Raw genomic sequence first — 12,784 nt, 5'->3', positions numbered from 1 at the left:
AAAAAAAAAAAAAAGAACAGTTCAAAAAAAAGTATTCTGGGTTCTAACATTTAAATATCAGCTGGGCACAGTGGCTCAGGCTGCGCACAGTGGCTCACTCCTGTAATCTCAGCACTTTGGGAAGCCAAGGCGGGCAGATCACTTGAGGTCAGGAGTTCGAGACCAGTCTGGCCAAAATGTTGAAACCTCATCTCTACCAAAAATACAAAAATTAGCAGGGCGTGGTGGCAGCCGCCTGTGGCCCCAGCTACTCAAGAGGCTGAGGCAGGAGAATCACTTGAACCCGGGAGGCAGAGGTTGCAGTGAGCCGAGATCACAACACTGCACTCCAGCCTGGGTGACAGAGTGAGACTCCGTCTCAAAAAAATTAAAAAAAAAAATACCTATGACCTTGTGTTAAATTTAAATATCCTAATTTAAGTTAAATTAGGATACTAAAATTAAATTTAAAGCCTCCACAGCCAATTTCTTTGTGTCTACATGTTCAGCATGCTACAGAATTAGCAGCTTCGGTATCCCAGACATCTGAAGAAGCATGCAGAAAAGCATTTCATCTGTTTTAATTGCCAAATAAGCAAAGGGAGAACCCTGGCTGCTATTGCTTTCTTGTGAGCATACTCAAGTCTATCTGTTGCCTATTTCTAATAGGAAGTATCTTAGCCTTTGAAAGACATCAGGAAGCTGGAAGTATTAGGTTGGTGCAAAAGTAATTGTGGTTTTTGCCATAGATATTTCCAAGACAGAGGTGAAGGGCACAGGGCACAGGCTATGTCCTAGCTCTGTGCTGCCAGGAGTTTCATGGCCAAACTGGTCCCATCCAAGCATAGTAATGTCCAATTAACATTTCACCCCTCTTTACCCACAGGATTAGGCTACTGAGCTTATATCTATATGGTTCACTAAAACAGCGAAATAAATCTGACAACTTACAGGTCACCTGATAACACGGACACTTAAAAAACTAACTCTCTTCCTTCCATCTCCAACTTTACTGTGGTTGCTATTAGCTCCTAAAGCATCAAACATAAGTGATTCTTAAATTCATGCAGCAAAGCCATTCCTAGTAGCAGCTACTGACCTGCTATTAACTTACCTGTTTTCATAAAAGGCTTTAATTGGATCCTTATTTGCTGTTCGACCTATAAAAGTCAATCACACACACATATACATAGTAATCAATGGATTGGCAACACAGACTTTAAAAGATTTTCAAATTTACTTTAAGCTGATAGTAAGGAACCTCAAATTTAGAAAACTGAAAAGTAAATCTAAGCAATTTTACATTTCTAGATGTCTTTAGTTTTAGGATGGTGTCAACAAAATGTTACACAAACTTTGTCTGACATTCTATCACATGTGATCATTGACAAGATGACAGCAATATGTAAATCTGAATCAAAGGTGGCACCTGTCTTCAAGGAGCTCACCATCTTATTACATAATTATGTTATGATGGATAACAACATCTGCCGGTCAAACAGAGCTGTTCAGCTCAGCTTTGTACGACCCGAAGAAGAAAAAGCAGGAAAGACTCATACACTAAAAATGTAGACTAAGGGACTTTCAGGCATTGGAGAAAGCAAAAAGACTTAGGAGAGAAAACAAGGACAGAATGAAAATCTACAACTCCTAGCCTGCACAGCCAATTTCTGCTATATATATAAAAAACATTATATATATATATATATATATATATATATATATATATATATATATATTCAGCACGCTGTAGAATTAGCACAAATGGTGGGGAAACATCAAGCAGCTCTACTGAAGGGTCTTTTCTTCAGGAAATAACTTTAGTAATGAAGGAAATATTTTTAAATAATTTTGTTCCAAAAAGCTTTTATTTTATTCAAAATTTCTGAAAGGGATTTTTTTCTACAGAGGAATAAATAATAACAATTTGGTTGCTGTCTGTTTCAAATAAAAAGGACAAATCATTTATAATTAATGGATAACATGTAACTCTACACAGATAGAAATGAAAAACTCAAGTGCCATGACCAAGATAACATGATAAAATAAGGATAAATCATCTGAGGATTGATTTGTGGTCCTCTGTTAATCCAAGAAACCCACCCTCCAAAGTTTGAAAGGGAATTAAGACTGTAACCAAAAGAATCTTAGGTGAAATACCTTGTAGGTCTTCTATTTGTTTTTGTAACTTTACATGCTGCTGAATTAGATCCTTGATTCCCTCAGGGTCATTTTTACAGAGTTTTTGAGCTTTTATGTTTGCTTGCAGGGCCCAGTCATATTCCCCCAGCATAGAAAGAGCATCACAATAACGATAATGACCCTGTTCCAAAAAGATAAATTTAATTTTTTCTCAAAAATATGCTTAAGTTAAAGAAAACAGGTAAGGAAAAATATTTTGCTTGAAAACTGATTCATTACTTAAAATATTAGATTAGGTCCCTACCAATGAAAAATAAATGTAAAATGTTAATACCTCAGGAAATAACATTACCTAATGAGCTAAGTGAAAAGTTATAAATACACAAATAATCACAATAACTAAGGATCAATATTTTTGCTTAAGAAATTTCTGTACCCCCAGCAAAGAGTTCAACTTTTGTTATATTTTGCTAACAGAGAATATAATAATTTTGTGCCAGATAAAGTAAAAAAAGTCATTCATTATAAATAACTTCATGTTTTAAAAATATTTGAAGGCAGTAACAATCTCTAAGTCATCGCCTTTCCTACACCTGGAAATGGAGAAGTTTTTAGAGCTGGATGGAACCATCGGCCTGTGCCATGGTTTTCCGATACCTCCGAAGAGTGCAGACAGATGGGGGATGTGCTCAGGCTAGATCTTCCATCCAGCCGTCTCCCCTTCACTCAGCTTTTCATTGTTATCTCTAAGTGCAGCTCCTGGCTTTAAGAAACCAAAAACCAGGGATTTACATTTAATTCCAATGATAAGGGTTTTTTGCTACAGAACCAAAATCTTTGCTGGCCCATTTACATATTCTGGAAATCTTCTATATTAAGTATAAACTTTTTAATCTACAAAGCTAACAGTACCAAAACCTGAAGCTAACTGAACCAACCCTGCTTCTAGCTCCTCCCAAACCAAATTCCCATTTTAGGCACAGTACTACTGGCAAGGTGATTTACTAGTGAAAGAGGCTAGAGGCTAGAAACTGGCCTAATATCACACTTACTTAAGAGGCAAACCAAAGAACCCTGATTTTTATGACACCTGGTCCAAAGCTCTTTCCTCTTCACTACACATTTCAGAAAGAACACTGTGATTCAGTGAAAATCTAGGAGAAATTATAAAAAATAAACAACGCTTTTAAGAAGGATCAGCTTTTCACTACAAGAAGCCAGAAACAATTACGTGGGTACGTGTTTATGCAGGTTTACCATAAGTAATCCTGCTCTGGGGTACCGTGTGGCTCTAAAGGTTCTGGAGTTTTTTTAGACAGACTATTTGGGCTTAGCTCAGACTCCAATTCATATGGCATTTCATTAAACTCTGTTTTGCTGAAAGGGTATAAGCCATGCTTCCTGACACCTAAGGTATAAGAAGACAAAGGCATCTCTCAGATAGGCTACAAGGTCAAATCCTATCCCCTAAGCGTTTACGGACTTCAAAGTTTAAATAACTGCATTAAAAAACCCACAGCTAGCATAAGAAATAATGATAGATCATAAACCAAATCTACTAAATTTGCAGAGAACTTTATTTCTCTTTTCTCCATACTTTTCTCACCTTTTATTGGATCCTTTTCCCTGAACCCTATAAAACATAATGTAACTCCTGTTAGTTGAGAAAAGACTTAATTCAGACCTCCCTACTGAAGTTGTTTCAATGAAGCTTAAATTAAAGGTATCTCAGAGTTTCTGAAACCCAATTACAATAAAAAGGTCTTTTCACTATCTCATTCTCTATCACATATGTGGAAATTCCCTATTGCTCATCTCTCTAGTCTCCCCTCACTTAGGAGACCACCATGTTCCCACTTCTCACAGTAACAGCAGGACTGTCAGTTCCAGTGCTCCACCCCAACAATGGACAGCACGGTGGAAGTGTGGCTGTGACCCAGGAGACTGGCCAATTGAAATGCACTACTTTCTAGGTCAAAGCAATAAATCCACAGGTGGGCACATGACTCAATCAGAATCAGTCTGAGGCATCCCTAAGGTCTACTGTACACACACTGAGAGAGGGTCTCCTTTTCCTAGAATTAACAGCTACTCATGACAACAGTTTGCAGATCCCACTACATGGTAAGTCTTTTTAAAAATAAAGCCAAGAGCGCCTACACTCTAACCTCCACTTCTGACCAAAATGAAGTAATAAGGACTTGATTTTTCCCTCCTACCTAAAACAAAGACAAAAGATAAGAAACCACAGCTTGCAAGACATTGAAAACAAGGCAACAAAAGAGAGTATGAAAAACATATAAAGTAAGCCCTGTGATTGCTCCCGCTTACTGATAAGAATGTCTCTAATCCAGAGCATGGGAAGAGAAAACCTAGGCAGAGACTGGCAGCCTCTCTCAGTTAAGGAGACAGAAGCGGGAGTACAGAGGACCAAGGCAGCTGAGTTCACAGAGCAGAGGACCAGAGAAGAGAAAGCTGCACACAGGGAGAACTCCAGAGGGACCCCTTGAGTCTTCAGCTAAGTATTGATCAGCACATCCCTGGGGGACAACGGTCCACAGCCAGGGAAAGAACAACCTGAAAGGTTAACAGGGAACAAGAGCCAGAACGGAAACAAATCAGGAATAATTCCTGTTCCTATCAACAAGAGTGAAAAACACCATAATTCATGGGGTGAATTCTCTACTTCAAGTAGAGTACTCAGAAAAGTTTTGCTTCAGTAGTGGGGAAAAAATTAGCCCTAGATTAAATGCCATTACAGTCCCGCCTAAAAAAAATCTTAAAACCTTGAAGAATTAAAATTGTTTCTAAGTAACTTTACTGCATCCCAAAACAAAGATCAAGAATATTTAAAGAAAAACAAGAATATCCAGCACCAAACAAGGTAAAATTCACAATATCTGGCATCCATCTACAATTACCAGGAAAATATGACCTATAATGAACAGCAAAATAAACCAACTGAAAACAACCCACAAATGACACAGATCAGTAGACAAGGACATTGAAATACTTATTATAACTATCCCCTATGTGTTCAAGAGGTTAAAGGAAAGATGGAATATGTTAAAGACATGAAATATGCAAGAAAGACCCAAATTTAACCTCTAGAGATGAAAACTATAGCATTTAAGACGAAAAGTACATTGGATGGAAATAAAGGCAGATAAAACACTGCAGAAGAAAAGATGGGTGAGCTTGAAGACATAACGAGAATCCATGTAAAAATCAGAGAGGGAAGCTAGAAAAAAGACTAAACATGAAGCTGACAAACAGGGAGGCAAAGTTGAGAAAATGAAAGAAAGATGTGTACAAATCTGGATCCAACCATTCCTGAAGCTAACCCCTAGACTTTTCAGTTACATGAGCCAATTAATTCCCTTTTCTACTTAAATCAAATCTGAGTTCAGTTTCTGTCATTCACAACAAAAGTCCTAATGCGCCCCTCAAAATTTAAATGTTCTTGAGGACATTTCTGAGGTTATTAGTTTGTATCCTATATGATATAGATCAAAACACAGTGCTCACAGACCTGCACAAACATATCTGTTGAGGCTAATAAAAATTCTCACTCTTCAGGACAAATGACTCATTCTTTCTAAATCCTGAAAGTGAGTCTAGAGATAGGTAGCACTGTACTAATCTTCCCCATTAAGAAGAAGGAAAAAAATGTCCTACCCTCACATAGAAATCTACAGAATACATTCCACTAACACACTTACATCTTAGAGGTATGACTCCATAGACTCAGGCTCATAATTAATTCTAAAGTAAGGCAATCTTATAAAAGTAAATATACCCTGTATGATTTACTTTTGCTCCTGAAGTTTATCCTTCAATAAGCATTCTTTTCTCGTTTTAAAAAAAAAAGAAAAATAACCTAGTTATGTAGTTACCAAATTTTTAAAATACTTACTAGTGGTTATATGTTTTTATCTATACAAATATTTCTGCAATCATACGACACATCACCAATACAAGGCAACAAAAGAGAGTATCCCCTGAGAGGGGATGTTTGGACATCACCAAACATTCCAATTTAAAAAAAAAGTGAATATTTTGTTTAAGAAACTAAGCCAGAAACAAGTATTCTCCACAAAGTTCTCAAAATAATTGTTAAAGTTTTTTTTTTTCTTTTTTTTTTTTTGAAGTGGCGCAATCATAGCTCGCTGCAGCCTCAACTTCCTGGGCTCAGGTGATTATCCCACCTTAGCCTCCCAAGTAGCTGGGACTATAGGCACATGCCACCATGCCCAACTAATTTTTTGTAAAGATGTGGTTTTGCCATGTTGCTCAGGCTGGTCTTGAACTCAAGGGATCTGCCTGTCCTGCCCTCCCAAAGTGCTGGGATTACAGAAGTGAGCGCCAGGTCTTCAAAAAGTTTTAATAACTGTTTTTCTTAATTGATAATATATTAAAATAGCAGGAAGTATTTCTGGAAAACCAGTATCATGGTTTGGGTTTCAGTATTTGGAATTCTATCATTCATTCATTCATTTTACAAATATTGATATAGCACCTGTCAAACGCCAGGTTCAAGGATCAGCAAAGATTTTGTTTCAAGCAAAAGAATGACTCATAATGAAAATACCAACAAACTGGTCAACCTCAAACAGAACCACTATCCAGTGCTGGATTCTAAATCCAGTTTTGTCTTTTATTTGCAACGACACCTTGCAAAAATCACTCTACCTCTCTGGGACTCAATTTCTTCATGTGTAAAATAAGGCATTTAAAAAATGATTCTAAAATCTGGATGCAGAAGTCCACCTAGGGAATTTCACAATCTCCACACTCCTAGATACATTCCTAGGCCACCTGAATCACAATTTGGGGGAAAAGCGAAGAAATCTGTCTTTTAAACAAGGTCTCCAGGCTGACTTTTCCCTTTTACTTTATACCTTGCTATATTCTATTTTTCTCTTTAATCATGTGATATTTATAATATAAAGTTCATTTAAAAAAATTAAACAAAATAAACTCCTACAATTAATCTAATGAAGGCTATCCGCAGAGCAGTAATGGAAGTATCAAATTAGACTAAATTCCCTCAGGCCTTAAAATTCTGATTCTACTTGCACTAGCTTTTTTTAAATTACGTAAAACCAGGAATGAAGTATGAAATACATGTGCCTTTCTATATCTTATTTAAAGCTCCACTTAAAAAAAAAATTATTTATTTTTATTTTTTTATTTTTTAGATGGAGTTTCACTCTGTCACCCAGGCTGGAATGCAGTGGTGTGATCTCAGCTCACTGTAACCTCCACCTCCTGGGTTCAAGTGATTCTCCTGCCTCAGACTCCTGAGTAGCTAGACAGGAATGCACCATAACATCCAGTAATTTTTTTGTATTTTTTTGTAGAGACGGGGTTTCACATGTTGGCCAGGCTGGTCTCGGAACTCCTGACTTCAAGTGATCTGCCCGCCTCAGCCTCCTGAAGTGCTAGGATTACAGGTGTGAGCCATCATGCCTGGCATCTAAAGCTTCACTTAAAAAAAAAAATAGAGATTTTTATAATTTAGGAAAATACAGAGACTAATACACAGATACCCAGAATTAACTGTTAACATTTTGTTATATTTGCTTCTGATTTTTAAATGAAATAAATAAAACTATTTCTGATGATACAGATATGGCTGAAATCTCCTTTGTACCCTCTCCAATCTCCTTTCCCTCTCTTACTGCCCAGAAGCAAACACTATCATGAACTCGATAGATATTTTTCCAGCCTGTTTTACTGACTTTTTCATTTAACTTTTTAAAATCCATAAATGTTGATAAGCCAGCTAATTCAACTGCAATCTACTATTTGATTCATTCAATCACTAAGTCAACAATTATTTACTAATGAGTGCCTGCTAAGTAAGTGTCAGGCAGCTTGTCAGACAGTCTGGATTCAAGAGTGAAGTGAACCAAACACCAAAAAAATCTTTCCTTGTGGAGCTCATATTATACTGGAAGACACACAATAGCCACTATAACTCAAACAGTAGATATAATTTATTAGATAATGGTAAGTCCTAAGAAGAAAAAAGTAAAGCAGGGAAAGAAGATAAGAAATGTGTAGGAAGTGAGGTGTTTGGCATTTTAGTAATGAGGCCAAGGAATGTTTCACTGAGAAGAGTCCTTACAATATCGACTGAAAAGAAATAAGGGGGCTGGCCAACGCTCTGGGGAAAAGCATTCTAGGCAGAGGGAAGGGCAAGTACAAAGTGGAAGTGGGCCTGGAATGTCTGAGGAACAGTGAAGATGCCAAGAGGCCAAGATAAAGTGAACCAGGGACAGAGCAGGAGCAGTGAGGTTGGAGAAACAACAAGTGTTCAAGACGGGGACAGATCACACAGGTCAGAGTAACAACTTTGATCAAGTGAAAATACCACATTTATCTGCTGCTTTATCAATAGACATGTAGGTATTTGCAGTTGTGTGCCATTAAAACAATGCTGCAATGACCAACCTTGCATATCAAACCATGTGCACATTTGCAAGAAATTTTCTAGAGCACACACACTCAGAATCAAGTAACTGTGGAGTCTATCATAGTGCTCCCTGACTTGGTTGTAAGCAATCACACTCCCACCAGTTTACTGGGGCTTCCTGTTACTACACATACCCACCAACACCGGACTATCAGCCTCTTTAATTTCTGCCAATCTGAAGGACTCAGACAATATGACATTGTAATATTTACTCACATAGTGGGTTCTGTGTGGAGGCCCTCTATTCTGCACTATTGGTTTCATTTTTTTATCTGTGTACCAAATCCCTACAATTTTAATTACTAGGAAATAGAAATAGTTTCTTTATTATTATTACTATTATTACTATTGTTATTATTATTATTATACTTTAAGTTTTAGGGTACATGTGCACAAAGTGCAGGTTACATAGGTATACATGTGCCATGTTGCTGTGCTGCACCCATTAACTCGTCATTTAGCATTAGGTACATCTCCTAACGCTATCCCTCTCCCCTCCCACCTCACAACAGGCCCCGGTGTGTGATGTTCCCCTTCCTGTGTCCATGTGTTCTCATTGTTCAATTCCCACCTATGAGTGAGAACATGCGGTGTTTGGTTTTTTGTCCTTGAGATAGTTTGCTGAGAATGATGGTTTCCAGCTTCATCCATGTCCCTACAAAGGACATGAACTCATCCTTTTTTATGGCTGCATAGTATTCCATGGTGTATATGTGCCACATTTTCTTAATCCAGTCTATCATTGTTGGACATGTGGGTTGGTTCCAAGTCTTTGCTATTGTGAACAGTGCCGCAATAAACATACGTGTGCATGTGTCTTTATAGCAGCATGATTTATAATCCTTTGGGTATATACCCAGTAATGGGATGGCTGGGTCAAATGGTATTTCTAGTTCGAGATCCCTGAGGAATTGCCACACTGACTTCCACAATGGTTGAACTAGTTTACAGTCCCACCAACAGTGTAAAAGTGTTCCTATTTCTCCACATCCTCTCCAGCACCTGTTGTTTCCTGACTTTTTAATGATTGCCATTCTAAATGGTGTGAGATGGTATCTCACTGTGGTTTTGATTTGCATTTCTCTGATGGCCAGTGATGATGAGCATTTTTTCATGTGTCTGTTGGCTACATAAATGTCTTCTTTTGAGAAGTGTCTGTTCATATCCTTCGCCCACTTTTTGATGGGGTTGTTTGTTTTTTTCTTGTAAATTTGTTTGAGTTCATTGTAGATTCTGGATATTAGCCCTTTGTCAGATGAGTAGGTTGCAAAAATTTTCTCCCATTCTGTAGGTTGCCTGTTCACTCTGATGGTAGTTTCTTTTGCTGTGCAGAAGCTCTTTAGTTTAATTAGATCCCATTTGTCAATTTTGGCTTTTGTTGCCATTGCTTTTGGTGTTTTAGACATGAAGTCCTTGCCCATGCCTATGTCCCGAATGGTATTGCCTAGGTTTTCTTCTAGGGTTTTTATGGTTTTAAGTCTAACATGTAAGTCTTTAATCCATCTTGAATTAATTTTTGTATAAGGTGCAAGGAAGGGATCCAGTTTCAGCTTTCTACATATGGTTGGCCAGTTTTCCCAGCACCATTTATTAAATAGGGAATCCTTTCCCCATTGCTTGTTTTTGTCAGGTTTGTCAAAGATCAGATAGTTGTAGATATGTGGCACTATTTCTGAGGGCTCTGTTCTGTTCCATTGGTCTATATCTTTGTTTTGGTACCAGTAACATGCTGTTTTAGTTACTGTAGCCTTGTAGTACAGTTTGAAGTCAGGTAGCGTGATGCCTCCAGCTTTATTCTTTTGGCTTAGGATTGACTTGGTAATGCGGGCTCTGTTTTGGTTCCATATGAACTTTAAAGTAGTTTTTTTCCAATTCTGTGAAGAAAGTCATTGGTAGCTTGATGGGGATGGCATTGAATCTATAAATTACCCTTGGGCAATATGGCCATTTTCACAATATTGATTCTTCCTACCCATGAGCATGGAATGTTCTTCCATTTCTTTGTATCCTCTTTTATTTCATTGAGCAGTGGTTTGTAGTTCTCCTTGAAGAGGTCCTTCACATCCTTGTAAGTTGGATTCCTAGGTATTTTATTCTCTTTGAAGCAATTGTGAATGGGAGTTCACTCATGATTTGGCTCTCTGTTTGTTATTGGTGTATAAGAATGCTTGTGATTTTTGCACATTGATTTTGTACTCTGAGACTTTGCTGAAGTTGGTTATCAGCTTAAGGAGATTTGGGGCTGAGACGATGGGGTTTTCTAGATATACAATCATGTTATCTGCAAACAGGGACAATTTGACTTCCTCTTTTCCTAATTGAATGCCCTTTATTTCCTTCTCCTGCGTGATTGCCCTGGCCAGAACTTCCAACACTATGTTGAATAGGAGTGGTGAGAGAGGGCATCCCTGTCTTGTGCCAGTTTTCAAAGGGAATGCTTCCAGTTTTTGTCCATTCAGTATGATATTGGCTGTGGGTTTGTCATAGCTAGCTCTTATTATTTTGAAATACATCCCATCAATACCTAATTTACTGAGAGTTTTTAGCATGAAGCGTTGTTGAATTTTGTCAAAGGACTTTTCTGCATCTATTGAGATAATCATGTGGTTTTTGTCTTTGGTTCTGTTTATATGCTGGATTACATTTATTGATTTTCATATGTTGAACCAGCCTTGCATCCCAGGGATGAAGCCCACTTGATCATGGTGGATAAGCTTTTTGATGTGTTGCTAGATTTGGTTTGCCAGTATTTTACTGAGGATTTTTCCATCAATGTTCATCAAGGATATTGGTCTAAAATTCTCTTTTTTTGTTGTGTCTCTGCCAAGCTTTGGTATCAGGATGATGCTGGCCTCATAAAATCAGGGAGGATTCCCTCTTTTTCTATTGATTGGAATAGTTTCAGAAGGAATGGTACCAGCTCCTCCTAGTACCTATGGTAGAATTCGGCTGTGAATCCATCTGGTCCCGGACTTTTTTTGGTTGGTAAGCTATTAATTATTGGCTGAATTTCAGAGCCTGTTATTGGTCTATTCAGAGATTCAATTTCTTCCTGGTTTAGTCTTGGGAGAGTGTATGTGTCGAAGAATTTATCCATTTCTTCTAGATTTTCTAGTTTATTTGCGTAGAGGTGTTTACAGTATTCTCTGATGGTAGTTTGGATTTCTGTGGGATCAGTGGTGATACTCCCTTTGTCATGTTTTATTGTGTCTATTTGCTTCTTCTCTCTTTTCTTATTAGTCTTGCTAGCAGTCTATCAATTTTGTTGATCTTTTCAAAAAACCAGCTCCTGGATTCACTGATTTTTTGAAGGGTTTTTTGTGTCTCTATTTCCTTCAGTTCTGCTCTGATCTTAGATATTTCTTGCCTTCTGCTAGCTTTTGCATGTGTTTGCTCTTGCTTCTCTAGTTCTTTTGTGATGTTAGGGTGTCAATTTTAGATCTTTCCTGCTTTCTCTTGTGGGCATTTAGTGCTATAAATTTCCCTTTACACACTGCTTTGAATGTGTCCCAGAGATTCTGGTATGTTGTGTCTTTGTTCTCATTGGTTTCAAAGAACATCTTTATTTCTGCCTTCATTTCGTTAAGTACCCAGTAGTCATTCGGGAGCAGGTTGTTCAGTTTCCATGTAGTTGAGCGGTTTTGAGTGAGTTTCTTAATCCTGAGTTCTAGTTTGATTGCACTATGGTCTGAGAGACAGCTTGTTATAATTTGTTCTTTTACATTTGTTGAGGAGTGCTTTACTTCCAACTATGTGGTCAATTTTGGAATAGGTGTGGTGTGGTGCTGAAAAGAATGTATATTCTGTTGAGTTGGGGTGGAGAGTTCTGTAGATGTCTATTAGGTCCGCTTGGTGCAGAGCTGAGTTCAATTCCTGGATATCCTTGTTAACTTTCTGTCTCGTTGATCTGTCTAATGTTGACAGTGGGGTGTTAAAGTCTCCCATTATTATTCTGTGGGAGTCTAAGTCACTTTGTAGGTCACTAAGGACTTGCTTTATGAATCTGGGTGCTCCTGTATTGGGTGCATATATATTTAAGATCGTTAGTTCTTCTTGTTGAATTGATCCCTTTACCATTATGTAATGGCCTTGTCTCTTCTGATCTTTGTTGGTTTAAAGTCTGTTTTATCTGAGACTAGGATTGCAACCCCTGCCTTTTTTCGTTTTCCATTTGCTTGGTAG

General features: G+C 37.8%; 1 protein-coding gene across 23 annotated transcripts in view; it reads right to left on the bottom strand.

Moving 5' to 3' along the window:
• TTC3 (tetratricopeptide repeat domain 3) overlaps positions 1-12,784 on the bottom strand; it is a 129,820-nt gene that overhangs the window by 78,566 nt on the left and 38,470 nt on the right. For 19 of the 23 annotated variants that reach the window (XM_024352459.2, XM_063803664.1, XM_063803671.1 and 16 more), the window contains 2 exons: positions 2,140-2,302; positions 1,094-1,139 (listed from right to left, as the gene is read on the bottom strand). In XM_024352459.2, coding sequence (XP_024208227.2) covers positions 1,094-1,139; positions 2,140-2,302 — 209 coding nt within the window. The remainder of the gene's footprint in view (positions 1-1,093; positions 1,140-2,139; positions 2,303-12,784) is intronic. The other 4 variants (XM_063803668.1, XM_063803669.1, XM_063803667.1 and 1 more) reach the window with 1 other exon arrangement.

This window comes from Pan troglodytes, chromosome 22 (assembly GCF_028858775.2).
Source record: "Pan troglodytes isolate AG18354 chromosome 22, NHGRI_mPanTro3-v2.0_pri, whole genome shotgun sequence".
NCBI classification, from domain to species: Eukaryota; Metazoa; Chordata; class Mammalia; order Primates; family Hominidae; genus Pan; species Pan troglodytes.
Note: the sequence above shows the minus strand (reverse complement) of the source record. Positions and strands in the feature narration are given on the sequence as shown.